Source organism: Camarhynchus parvulus, chromosome 13 (genome assembly GCF_901933205.1).
Source record: "Camarhynchus parvulus chromosome 13, STF_HiC, whole genome shotgun sequence".
In the NCBI taxonomy this organism is placed as follows: domain Eukaryota; kingdom Metazoa; phylum Chordata; class Aves; order Passeriformes; family Thraupidae; genus Camarhynchus; species Camarhynchus parvulus.
In genome coordinates, this window is record NC_044583.1 from 16,679,750 (window position 1) to 16,691,047 (window position 11,298).

The 11,298-nt window shown below is 64.4% G+C and overlaps 1 protein-coding gene across 1 annotated transcript in view; it reads left to right on the forward strand.

Annotated features, from left to right (window-relative positions):
- The window catches only part of ABLIM3 (actin binding LIM protein family member 3), a 46,096-nt gene extending 34,953 nt beyond the window's left edge, over positions 1-11,143 (forward strand). The window contains 18 exon segments of the mRNA XM_030957215.1: positions 14-101; positions 595-653; positions 913-984; positions 1,347-1,502; positions 2,384-2,413; positions 2,879-3,008; positions 3,828-3,926; positions 5,366-5,416; positions 6,732-6,851; positions 7,231-7,295; positions 7,932-8,004; positions 8,007-8,078; positions 8,618-8,647; positions 9,005-9,063; positions 9,661-9,721; positions 9,884-9,891; positions 10,380-10,460; positions 10,888-11,143. Of these exon segments, the coding sequence (XP_030813075.1) occupies positions 14-101; positions 595-653; positions 913-984; positions 1,347-1,502; positions 2,384-2,413; positions 2,879-3,008; positions 3,828-3,926; positions 5,366-5,416; positions 6,732-6,851; positions 7,231-7,295; positions 7,932-8,004; positions 8,007-8,078; positions 8,618-8,647; positions 9,005-9,063; positions 9,661-9,721; positions 9,884-9,891; positions 10,380-10,460; positions 10,888-11,001 (1,368 nt within the window). The 3' untranslated portion in view covers positions 11,002-11,143.
- The last annotated feature ends 155 nt before the right edge of the window (positions 11,144-11,298 follow it).

The window sequence follows — 11,298 nt, forward strand, 5'->3', positions numbered from 1 at the left end:
GTTCTCCTCACAGGCAGGAGGGAAGCACTACCACCCCACCTGTGCCAGATGTGTGCGCTGCCACCAGATGTTCACAGAGGGAGAGGAGATGTACCTGACAGGTAAAGTGTGACAGCAGGGCTGGGGGGTTTGGGTTCTCCTGCCATTTGCCAGGTTTGGGTTCTCCTGGCACATCCTGGCCAGGCCCTGGCCTCCTGGCAAGAGTCTGTGTGTGCAGCAGCGCCAGGGATCCCCTCCCACTGCTCTCCAGCTGCTGTGTGCACAAATCCCTGCTCTCCGTGAGCCCTGCCCCTGAGCTGGGAGCTCTCCCTGCACACCTGGGCACAGCCCAATCTCTGCTCACTGCAGCCCAAAGGATGGGGGTGTTGTGGTGTCCCCAGCTCGGTGCCACCCCAGTTTAACCAGCAGCAACTGGTTGGGCCACCCCAAATCCAGCCGAGTTTGCTGTCCCAGCTGAGGTTTGGCCCTGCCCTGCTCCATTCCTTATCACAGACACTCAGTCCCATGGCACTGCTGGAGGTGGCAGGGACGTGGCAGGGGCACCTGGCTGGGCCCTGGCAGGGGTGACAGCACTGTCCCTTTGCTGCCCTGCAGGCTCTGAGGTGTGGCACCCCATCTGCAAGCAGGCAGCCAGAGCAGAGAAGAAGCTGAAGGTAGGCACCGGGGTGAGGGTGGCACGTCCCAGGGTGAGGGGTGGCACATCCCAGGCGCCACTGTCCCGAGTCCCTGCTGGAGCTGGGCTGTTCTGGCAGTGCCCACACCTGGGGTGGCTGCCTGAGGCTGCCCAGAGGATGGTGGCTGGCTGGGGCTGGGGCTGTGACAGTGAAATTCAGCCCCAAGCCAGCAATCTGCCTGCTCAGGGGTCCCTCCTTGCCCTGCCCTCACCCGCCCTCCCCGTTTGTGCCTCCACAGCACAGAAGGACGTCAGAAACCTCCATCTCGCCCCCTGGCTCCAGCATTGGCTCCCCAAACCGAGTCATCTGTGTAAGTCCAGCCTGCCTCTCCCCAGGGGTGGCAGCAGCAGCTGCCAGAGCTGCTCTTCAGTGGGACAAGCCCAGAATTCGGGGACAGCATGGCCAAGTCCCCCTGTCCCTGCAGCACATTGTGCCACCAGTGCCATGGCACAGCTCAAGAGCACTCAGGGGCACAGGAGGAGCACAGTCCTGCCCTCCCAGCTCCTGTGCCCTCCCCTGCTGCCTCTCAGGCCTCTCCTCTCACCTGTCCCTGCTGCTGGGGTGACAATGGGCTCTGTCTGCCCTGTGCTGGCTCCACACTGCGCTCCAGCCTCCCTCCCTTCTCTCCTCCTCTTCCTTTCCATCTCTGTGTCTGTCTCTCCCTCTCCCCAGGCTAAAGTGGATAATGAGATCCTTAATTACAAAGACCTGGCAGCTCTTCCCAAGATTAAAGCCATCTATGAGGTGCAGCGTCCTGACCTCATTTCCTACGAGCCCTATCACAGATACACGTCGGACGAGACGCTGGAGAGATATAGCTATGGGGAGGTACTGATAGAGCTATGGGGAGCTACTGAGGTGCAGGAGCCCTGCTGGGGGGCAGGAACAGGCCCCAGGCTGGGCACAGCTCTGGGCGGCTTGGCCATGCCAGGGGGAGCCGTGCAGGGAGGCAGGAGTGGGGCAGGGCCTGGCCCAGAGGCGTGGGGAGGGTCTGTGATGGAGGTGAAGTGATGCTGCTGTAGAGTCAGAGAGATCCCAGTGAGCTCAGGGCTGTGTGAGAGGAGTGATGGGCAGGGAATGCAGCCTCACTGCCCTGAGCATGGCCCCTGGCAGGCAATCCTGCAGGCAGCCAGAACAGCACCGCTGGGGCACCGCTGGGGCACCGCTGGGGCACCGCTGGGGCACCTCTGGGGCACCGCTGGGGCACCGCTGGGGCAGGGCTGCCCTGTGCGTGCTGTCCCTGCAGCCCGGGAAGGGCTGGGCAGTGCATTCCTGCAGGGCTGGGAGCAGGGGGGGCTCAGGCACAGCAGGTCCTGCCTGCCCTGCTGGGGGAGCCCAGGGAAGGAGAGGAGCTCACACAGGGGGCACCTGAAGGGGGCTGCAAGAGGATTTGGCAGCAGCACCTTTCCCATCCCCACCCCTGAGGTTCTGCCACAAGCCTGGTGTCCTGCAGCCCACCAGGACGGTGCAGGCAGCGTGGCCATGGCCCTGTGTGCCTCCCCCTCTGCACAGAGCTGTCTGAGAGCTGCTGATTGCTCCTGCCAGTTCCTCTCCTGGCCAGGGCTCCCTGCCCAGTTCAGCTCTGGCTGCACCCCCAGTGTAACCCAGCTGCTGGGGCACCCCAGTCTGTCCCTGCTCCTCATAACCATGTGCTGTCTCTCTCTCTCTCTCTCTGTTTTCCTCCTCACTTTGCCTCCTGCTGCCTGCAGTCCCTGGGGACCCTCTCCCCATACTCACAGGTAATGTCCCTGTGGGCACTGGGTCTGCCACCTGCTGCTGCCCCAGGATGTCCCCCTGCCCAGAGCCTCTGCTGCTCGTCCCCCTGGGCTGGTGGCTGTCCCAGGGTGTGGGGTGACAGGGGAGGGGGGCTGTGTGTCCTGCAGGCCCCAAGGAGAGCGGGGTCAAAGCCCTTTCTGGCAGAATGGCCTCAGGGTGCAGCTTCTGCCCCGTGGAGGGAGCCCCAGTAACTGGGGACAAGTTCCAGGGAAGAAGGGGACAATCTCCAGGCACAAAAGCTCTGTCACCTGCTCCCAAAGCCCGGGCTGTGCTGCCTGTGCCTTGGCAGGGCAGGCTGGGGACCCCTCCAGCCTCAGGGGACACTCAGAGCCACTGCCAGTGTCACACACACAGCACCCCCAGGCTGGGACTCGCCATGGGACACCCCTGCTGCTCTAACCCCGCTCTCCACACCTTGCCCACGCCAGGACATCTACGAGAGCTTTGACCCGCGGCAGAGGCGAGCCTCCAGCCCCGGCTACATCGACTCGCCCACCTACAGCCGCCAGGGCATGTCCCCCACCATGCCCAGGTCCCCCCACCACTTCTACCGCTCAGGTGAGGATTTGGGCTGCACCCCCAGCCGCCAGGGGGAGAGAGGATCACAAAAACATCGCTGGGACTTCTGTGCTTCCTCATCTGGCCAGCAGCAGGAGGCCTGGGCTGGCCCATGGTGGGAGCAGTGCCCAGCTCTGCCCATCCCCTAGTTCTCAAACTCCTGTGAGCACCAAGGAGAGGCCAAGGGGAATTTGGGGCTCAGACAGGACGAGGTGGGAGGCCGGTGACTCCAGCTCTGGTGAAGACCCCTCACCTGCCCTGGCGGCTCTGGGAGGGATGTGCAGGAGATGCTTGTGCCCCTGTGAGCAGCAAGGAGAGGCCAAGGGGAATTTGGGGCTCAGGCAGGATGGGGTCCAGCTCTGGTGAAGACCCCTCAGCTGCCCTGGTGGCTCTGGGAGGGGCGTGCAGGAGATGCTTGTGCCCGCCGAGCTCCTTGCACACGCACATGCACACACACACCCCGGCGGGGAGCAGAGCGTGCCTGGGCTGTGTCTCCCGTCCTCTGGGGCTGCGGAGGAAGGACCGGAACACTCTGAGCTCACCGAGAGCCCCTCTGCACCGCCAGCGGCTCCTCACTGCCTCTGCAGCACGCTCGGCTTTTCCCAGCCCCGCACCGGGCTGTGCTCCGCATCCCGGGGATGCGGGAACTGCCCCGCGCTCCATCAGCGCCACTGCCGGAGCGCCAGCCCATCCCGGTCACCCCAAACTCACCCGGGTCACCGCCGCTGCTCTAACACCGCTGCATTTAACACCCATTTTCTTCTGCCTCTTGTTCTCTCTCTCGGTCACTCACGGCTGCTTCTGCTGGGCCCCGCGCAGGCACCGAGAGCGGGCGCAGCTCCCCCTACTATAGCCAGTTAGATGTGAGGTCCTCCACTCCAACCTCATACCAAGCGCCCAAGCATTTCCACATCCCAGGTAGGCTCGGCAGCGCCCCGCTGCCCGGGGAGCCGTGTCCGTGGCATGCCCGCATGTGCCGTGCCCGCTGTGTCGCATGCCCAGCTCCGCCGCCTGCCTAGAGCCAGGACCTACCCCTGGGAGAGGCCATCCATAAACAGGACCTACGCCTTGAACCCTCCTCCTTCTCCTCCCCATCACCACCCGGAGGTCCCAGAGCCGCCCGGAGTCTGCTCGATCCTTGCAGCATCCCTCTTCTTCCTCCTCCCTGCCCTCCCTCCACTGTTCCCCACACCGAGACGAGTGTCCTGGTGAGAGCCTGTCCCCATCCCTGCCTCCCCCAGGGCCACAGCCGGAGCGTGTCTGCCAGAGGCAGCCCCTCCGCTACAGGTGACTATTTTATACTCCCCCTAGGGCCCGCCGCTCCCTCCCCCCAGTGTCCGCTGGGCTTGCCAGATGCCTGCTCCCCTTCTGCAGGGATTGCAGGGGGCCACCAGGTAAGGGCCACCCCCGCCCCCGCCACGCAGAGCCCACGGGGACGGGGCAGGAAGGGGCAGGGGGTTGGGAAGCAGGCAGAGCTGCCCATCACCGCCCCTCGCTGGGGTCAGAGCCCCGCACCGGCCACCCAGCTGGGGCATCTCCCCGTGCCCCGAGAGCCTGGCACCCTCGCCGAGGCATCGCCGATGCCCTGGGGACACCCGGAGGCTCCTCCAGCTCCGCTCCCACCCCTGCCCTGCCCATCCCATCCCTTCCCTGCCCTGCCCATCCCATCCCTGCCCATCTCACCCCTGGCCTGCCCATCCCGTCCCATTCCTTCCCTGCCCATCCCATCCCTGCCCACCCCATCCCTGCCCTGCCGCTCGGTGTTTATGGATGGCCCCCTCCCTGCTCCAGCTCGCTTTCCCTCCCGACTCGCTCTTTTCTCTCTCTGTGCTGCGGAAAGAGGCTTTGGCTGATGCTGGCTCGCCCAGGTAGCTCGCAGGCGGCTCTTGCCGCTGCTGGCACCCCCAGAACGGTGCCTGGCTGCCGGGCTGTGCCCCTGCCCCCGGTGCATGCTGTCGCTGGGTGCTCACTGCATGTCCTGGCACTCCTGCGCAGCCGGGACCGCGCTCCCTGCCCGGGCTGCCGGCCCGGGGCATTCCCGGGGCCCTCCCGGAGCCCTCCCGGGGCATTCCCGGTGCATTCCCGGGGCATTCCCGGTGCATTCCCGGAGCCCTCCCGGGGCATTCCCGGGGCATTCCCGGTGCATTCCCGGTGCATTCCCGGAGCCCTCCCGGGGCATTCCCGGGGCATTCCCGGATCCCTCCCGGGCACTCCCGGTACAGTGGAGGGCCCGGAGGTGTCTCTGTGATGGGAACGTGGCACCCGCAGGACCCGTGTCCTGTGCGCTCCCAGCACGCCCGCACTCACCTCCCTCTCCTCCTTTCTTTCTTCCCTTTCTCTCTCTCTTCTCCCCCCAGCTGCTGGCGAGAGCAACATCTACAGGAAGCCACCCATCTACAAGCGGCACGGTACGGTCCGTCTGTCTGTCCCTGTCCCCGTGTCACCCCGGGAGGGGACAGCTGTGCCCAGGGCTGGGTGGGAGATGGGGCTGGGCTCTGGTGGGATGCTCCTGCCCCTGCTCTGGGCAGCAGGGAGGGATCAGCAGGGGACAGCTGTGACTTCGGAGCAGCAAAGTTGTGAGGGATGCAGCAAAGGCTCCAGTGACACCAGGGATGGCTGTGGGAGGGGGAGCAGGGCCTTGCTGGGATAAGGGAGTCAGAGCAGCCTCGGAAAAGCGATGAAAAAATCAATTTGCAGTTGAAAATGCAGCCCTGGAGAAAATGCAGCCCTGGAGAAAATGCAGCCCTGGAGAAAATGCAGCCCATCGAGGGTGGCTGCTCCAGCGTGAAACAGGCCTGGGGGTGTTGCAGGTTGGGGAGGGTGTTTGGGTGGCCCTCGGTGTTTGGTGGCTCTTGGTGTTTGGGTGGCCCCCGGTGTCTGGTGGCTCTCAGAGGGGCTGGCTGGCTCTGTCCCCTCCTGCTCCTGCTCACGGAGGGACAGCAGCTCTCCCTGGGCAGTAACTGTGTCTCCTCTCTCTCGCTGCTCTCCCCTCCCTCCCGCCCGCCTCCCGCCGCCCGCTGCTGCCTGCTCCTGCTGCTGTAAGTACTGCTGGGTGCCCTGTGCCTGCCGAGCTGTGGCATGGCTCTGCCACCTCCTGGCCCTGCTGCTCCTTCCCCTGTCACCCTCCTGGCCTCTGGTGCAGCAGAGCTCCCCCCTGGGCTCCCCTGTGTGCTGTCCCCAGCCTGAGCACCCTGTGTGTCCCTGCCATGAGGAGCCAGCCCTGCTAGAGCCCCTCTGCTGCCACCTGTCCCTGGCAGAACCCAGAGAGCCCCGTCCCTGCTGGGGCTGAACCTTCCTCCATCCCCTCTGCCACCTCCTGGGGACAGCACAGCACGGCCTGGTGGCACTGCTGGGGCTGAGCCTTCCTCCATCCCCTCTGCCACCTCCTGGGGACAGCACAGCACGGCCTGGTGGCACTGCTGGCGCTGGATGAGCACGGTGCAGGAGCCAGCACTTGTGGTGCCGTGGGCTCTCAGCCATTTGGGTCCCTTCCCAGCCACATCAGTGACATCCTCTGCTTGTCACTGTCCCCACTGTCTGCCTCAGCGCCCTGGAGGAGGTGTCAGCAGTTGGAAAACGGATTATTCCCAGCTCTGCTCCATGCCCAGACACAAATCCCTGGCAGTCCTGGGGAGGGAAGAGGATCTGCCTTGCTTTGGGGTGGGTCTCTGCAGATCCTCACCCTGGCTCTGCCCTCTCCTTCTGCAGACACCCCCTCTGCAGCCACCAAGAGCAAAACCAGCGAGGACATTGCTCAGTCATCCAAGTACAGCCCTGCCTACTCCCCTGACCCCTACTACCACTCTGAGTCTGAGTACTGGTCCTTCCAGGGCTCACCCAAAGGTAACAAATTCCCTTTGGGCTGGGAGAAAGGCAAACCCATTCCTGCTCCACGTTTTCTGGGAGAAAACCCCATTTTGAGTTGGATCTGGACACAAAAGTGGGGTTGGGCTGAGATACCCCAAAGGTGACCCCAAAACCCAAGGAGTGTCTGGGAGCCACTGTCCCCATGGAGCTGGGGACTGCCCCCTCCCTGCCTGCCCTCCTTTTGTCCCCATCTGACCCCTGATGTGTCCCCATGGAGCTGGGGACTGTCCCCTCCCTGCCTGCCCCCCTTTTGTCCCCATCTGACCCCTGATGTGTCCCCATGGAGCTGGGGACTGCCCCCTCCCTGCCTGCCCTCCTTTTGTCCCCATCTGACCCCTGATGTGTCTCCCTGCAGCTCCCCGGGCCCGGAGGTTCTCCTCAGGTGGGGAGGAGGACGGGTACGACCGGGGCATGCACAAGGTGAGTGCCAGCCCTGCTGGGCACAGCCAGCACCAAACTGTCCCCAGCTGCCTCTGGGGAGAAGGCTCAGCCACCCTAGAAGGTGCCATCACCATGCCCATGGCCCTGGGCCATCTGTCCCCTCCTGGCCACCCTCATCAGGGGCTCTGAAGGAGGGGACAGCATCCCCCTGCCGAGGCACCCCCAGCCCAGCGGCTCATCCTCATGCCAGGGGATGCTGTGCCCTTCTTGTGCCGAGGCTGGCAGGCACAGGAAGGGTGCCAGGGAGTTTTTGGTGCAGAGGGCTGGGCACACAGAAGGGTGCCAGGGGATGCTGTGCCCTTCTGTGGGTGCCAGGGAGGGCTGGGCAGGCACAGGAAGGGTGCCAGGGGATGCTGTGCCCTCCTGTGGGTGCCAGGGAGGGCTGGGCAGGCACAGGAAGGGTGCCGCCAGGGGATGCTGTGCCCTCCTGTGGGTGCCAGGGAGGGCTGGGCAGGCACAGGAAGGGTGCCAGGGGATGCTGTGCCCTCCTGTGGGTGCCAGGAAGGGCTGGGCAGGCACAGGAAGGGTGCCAGGGGATGCTGTGCCCTCCTGTGGGTGCCAGGGAGGGCTGGGCAGGCACAGGAAGGGTGCCAGGTGGCTTTTCCCCCCCGGCAGATCCAGAGTGGCATCGGGAGGCTGATCCTGAGGGAGGAGATGAAGGCTCGCTCCAACTCCTACGCAGACCCCTGGACCCCCCTCGCAGCTCGGCCAGCAGCAGGGAGGCCCTGCACACAGCGGGCTACGAGGGCTCCCTCAATGGCTGTAAGGCTGTCCCTCTGTCCCTCTGTCCCTCTGTCCCTCTGTCCCACCAGCCCCTCAGGAAGCTTGCAGGGCGGAGAGGGAGGAATGGGATGAGGAAAGGGCTGATGAGGGGTGCTGGGCAGGGAGCTGGGCTCTTTTCCTCTCTGGAGGGTCCCATCCATCCCCTGTGCCCCAGCTGGGATGGGGCACTGCCCAGTGGGCAGCCTGGAATGGCTGGAGGGTCCCTTGGGGCTCTGGCAGCACAGCCATGCCCAGGTGCTGTCACCTGCTCTGGGTTGGCACCCCAGGGCTGCCTTGCTCGCCCTGCTCTTCTGACAGAGCCCCAGGGCCCCAGCCCTGCCCTTGGGGCCACTTGAGAGCCTGGCAGCACAGATGGCCCTGTCCATTCCATGCTCCCCCTCCTCGTGGCACATCTGCCCTGGTGGAGCTGGCTGGGGATGCTCAGGGAGCCCCAGGGAGCCCCAGGGAGGGTCTGTGGGGCTGGGGATGGGCAGCTGTGCGTGGATGGGGCCCTGACAGCAGCTCTGCTCTCCCTGCAGCTCCCCGCACCCATTACCTGGCTGACAGCGGTGAGTGCCTGCCCTGAGCCCTCCCCAGCTTCTCCTGGGATGCAGAGCTGGGCTGGAGGAGCTGCTGGGGCCTGGGAGGGGAGAAGGGAAGCCAACAGGAGCCCCTGAAAGGCTGGGTTAGGACAGAGCTGGAGCAGGGCAGAGAGGATGAGTGGGGGAGCTGGGAGAGGAGAATGGGCTGCTCTGAAGGGTGGGGTGGGAGGGTGCCACGGGAAAGGGGAGAGGAATATCAGCACAGGCTGGAAATGAGCTGGAGCTGGAAGGAGACAGAGCTGGGAGCACAGGGGCAGAGGGTGGGGGCTGTCCTGGGCTGTCATTGCTGCTTTTTCCCTGATGGAATTGGTGCCTTCTTCGCAGATCCCCTCATCTCGAAGTCAGCCTCCCTCCCTGCCTACAGGAGGAACGGGCTGCACAGGGTGAGCGCCTCCTGCTGCTGCCAGGCATTCCTCCTTGTGCCAGGCATTCCCCCTTGTGCCAGGCTTTCCCCCTTGTGCCAGGCATTCCTCAATCTCCCAGGCATTCCCCAATCTCCCAAGCATTCCCAAATCTCTTCTCCCAGGCATTCTCTATCTCCCAGGCTTTCCCCAGTCTCCCAGGCTCCTCCAAGCCCCCAGTGCTCCCTTTCCATCCTGTTTCCCCCTCCTCTGCGTCCCTGCTGTCACCGCTGCCCTGTGCCAATCCGAAATTGTTATTATCATTAATAGTCATTATTTATTAGTGTCCAAAGTGCCCTGTGCAGGCAGTGTCTGCCCTGAAACTCCCACAGGGCAGTTTCCAGGGGGATGCTGGTGTTGCTTTCCAGCAGGAGAGCTTTGCTTTGTATCCTGGGGGTAGTTTGGGATCAGGGGCTCTGGGCTTGTCACTTCACCTCCCCGTGCCTCGCTTTCCCTGCTGCTGGGTGGGGACCTCGGTGTCCCCCCCGGGGACGTGGGAGGTGCCACTGGGGTGTCTGGAGGAGCCTTCCTCTCTCTCACAGCCCCTCTCTCTCTGTCCATCTGTCCGTCCCTCCGCAGCCTCCCAGCGCCGAGCTGTTCCACTACGACAGCACCAACGCCGTCAACTGGGGCATGCGAGGTGAGGGGGGACACTGGGGCATCCCGGGGACACACTGAGGGGCTGCCAACCCCTCCCCAGGCAGCTCTGCAGGGCGATGGGGTCCCCCCAGGCAGCCTCGGGGCAGGGCGGTGGCAGCAGAGCTGTGGCTCACGTCTGTCTGTCTGTCTGCTCTCCCCACAGAGTACAAGGTAAGAGCCTTCTGCTGCAAGGAGAGGCCACCAGCCCGAGCCCCAGGGATGTGTCCGTGTGTCCCCGGGCTCTTCAGAGGGAAGCTCAGCCCTCTGCCTTTGTGCTGCTCCAGCCTGGACCTGACAGCCCCATCCCAGCACCGCGGGGCTCACACCAGAGCCCGTCCCCTCCTGCAGGTGCTGCTGAGCACAATTGTCCCCTGGGTGAGGAGCAGAGCAGGGGGGTTGTGCCGGTGTTTTCCTGCTCACACCCGTGCCTGGGTCATTCCTGCTTTTGCAGAGTGAGCAGGTTGTTCCAGAGCCACCACAGAGGTGAATCAGAGTCACCCTGAGAGCAGCTCGCACCTCTCCTTGTCCCAGCCGAGCCCTGGAGGCAGCTGTGCCACCCAAAGCCTGTTAAATACAGCAGGAGGCCTTGCCCTCGTTCCCAAGGGTGCCCCAGTGTCTGGTGGCTGCCCCACAGGGTCCCTGTCCCTGTCCCTGTGCAGATTTACCCCTACGAGCTGCTCCTGGTGAAGACGAGGGGGAGGAACCAGCTGCCCAAAGACGTGGACAGGACTCGGTTAGAGGTGAGAGGAGCCCTTGGCACTGGGGACAACCAGGGCACAGAGGGACCTGATCCCATGGGGGTGGCCCTGGCACGTGGTGTGTGGGGCTGTGTGAGGAGCATCTCCCTGTCTGCTCAGGGGCAGGGCAGTGTCACAGGGCTCCTGCTTTCCCCTGTGCCTCTGGCAGGGGCACACGAGGGGCAGGGCAGTGTCACAGGGCTCCTGCTGTCCCCTGTGCCTCTAGCAGGGGCACACGAGGGGCAGGGCAGTGTCACAGGGCTCCTGCTGTCCCCTGTGCCTCTGGCAGGGGCACACGAGGGGCAGGTCCCCCCCATTCCCAGGGGAGCAGTGCTGGCCTCGTGTCACCCCGTTGTCCCAGCGGGCAGGGGATGCCCTCAGAGCCCCTGGCAGGTGCCCAGCTCTGGCCCAGCCTCCTGTTTCTCCCCAGAGACACCTGTCCCAGGAGGAATTCTACCAGATCTTCGGCATGACCATGGCCGAGTTCGACCGTCTGGCGCTGTGGAAGAGGAACGAGCTGAAGAAGCAGGCCCGGCTGTTCTGAGCCAGGGCACTATAAATATATACATACCTATAAATATATACATAGAGAGATCTCTATATGGCAGCTCTGTATGATTTTGGGGGCTGCACGGGCCACTGGGGCCCTCCCTGCACCCCTGAGAGTGAATTGGAGTCTTGCAGATCCTTTGGTGCTCTGTGTTTCCTTTCCTTTTCCAGCCTGAGTTCTGTGGGGATCCCCGGGCTCTCCCTTTGGTGTCTGTCACTGCTGCCCCACAGGGACACGAGGGGAGGGTGAGGATTCACGCCTGATATTTCAGTTTCCACAGGGACACGAGGG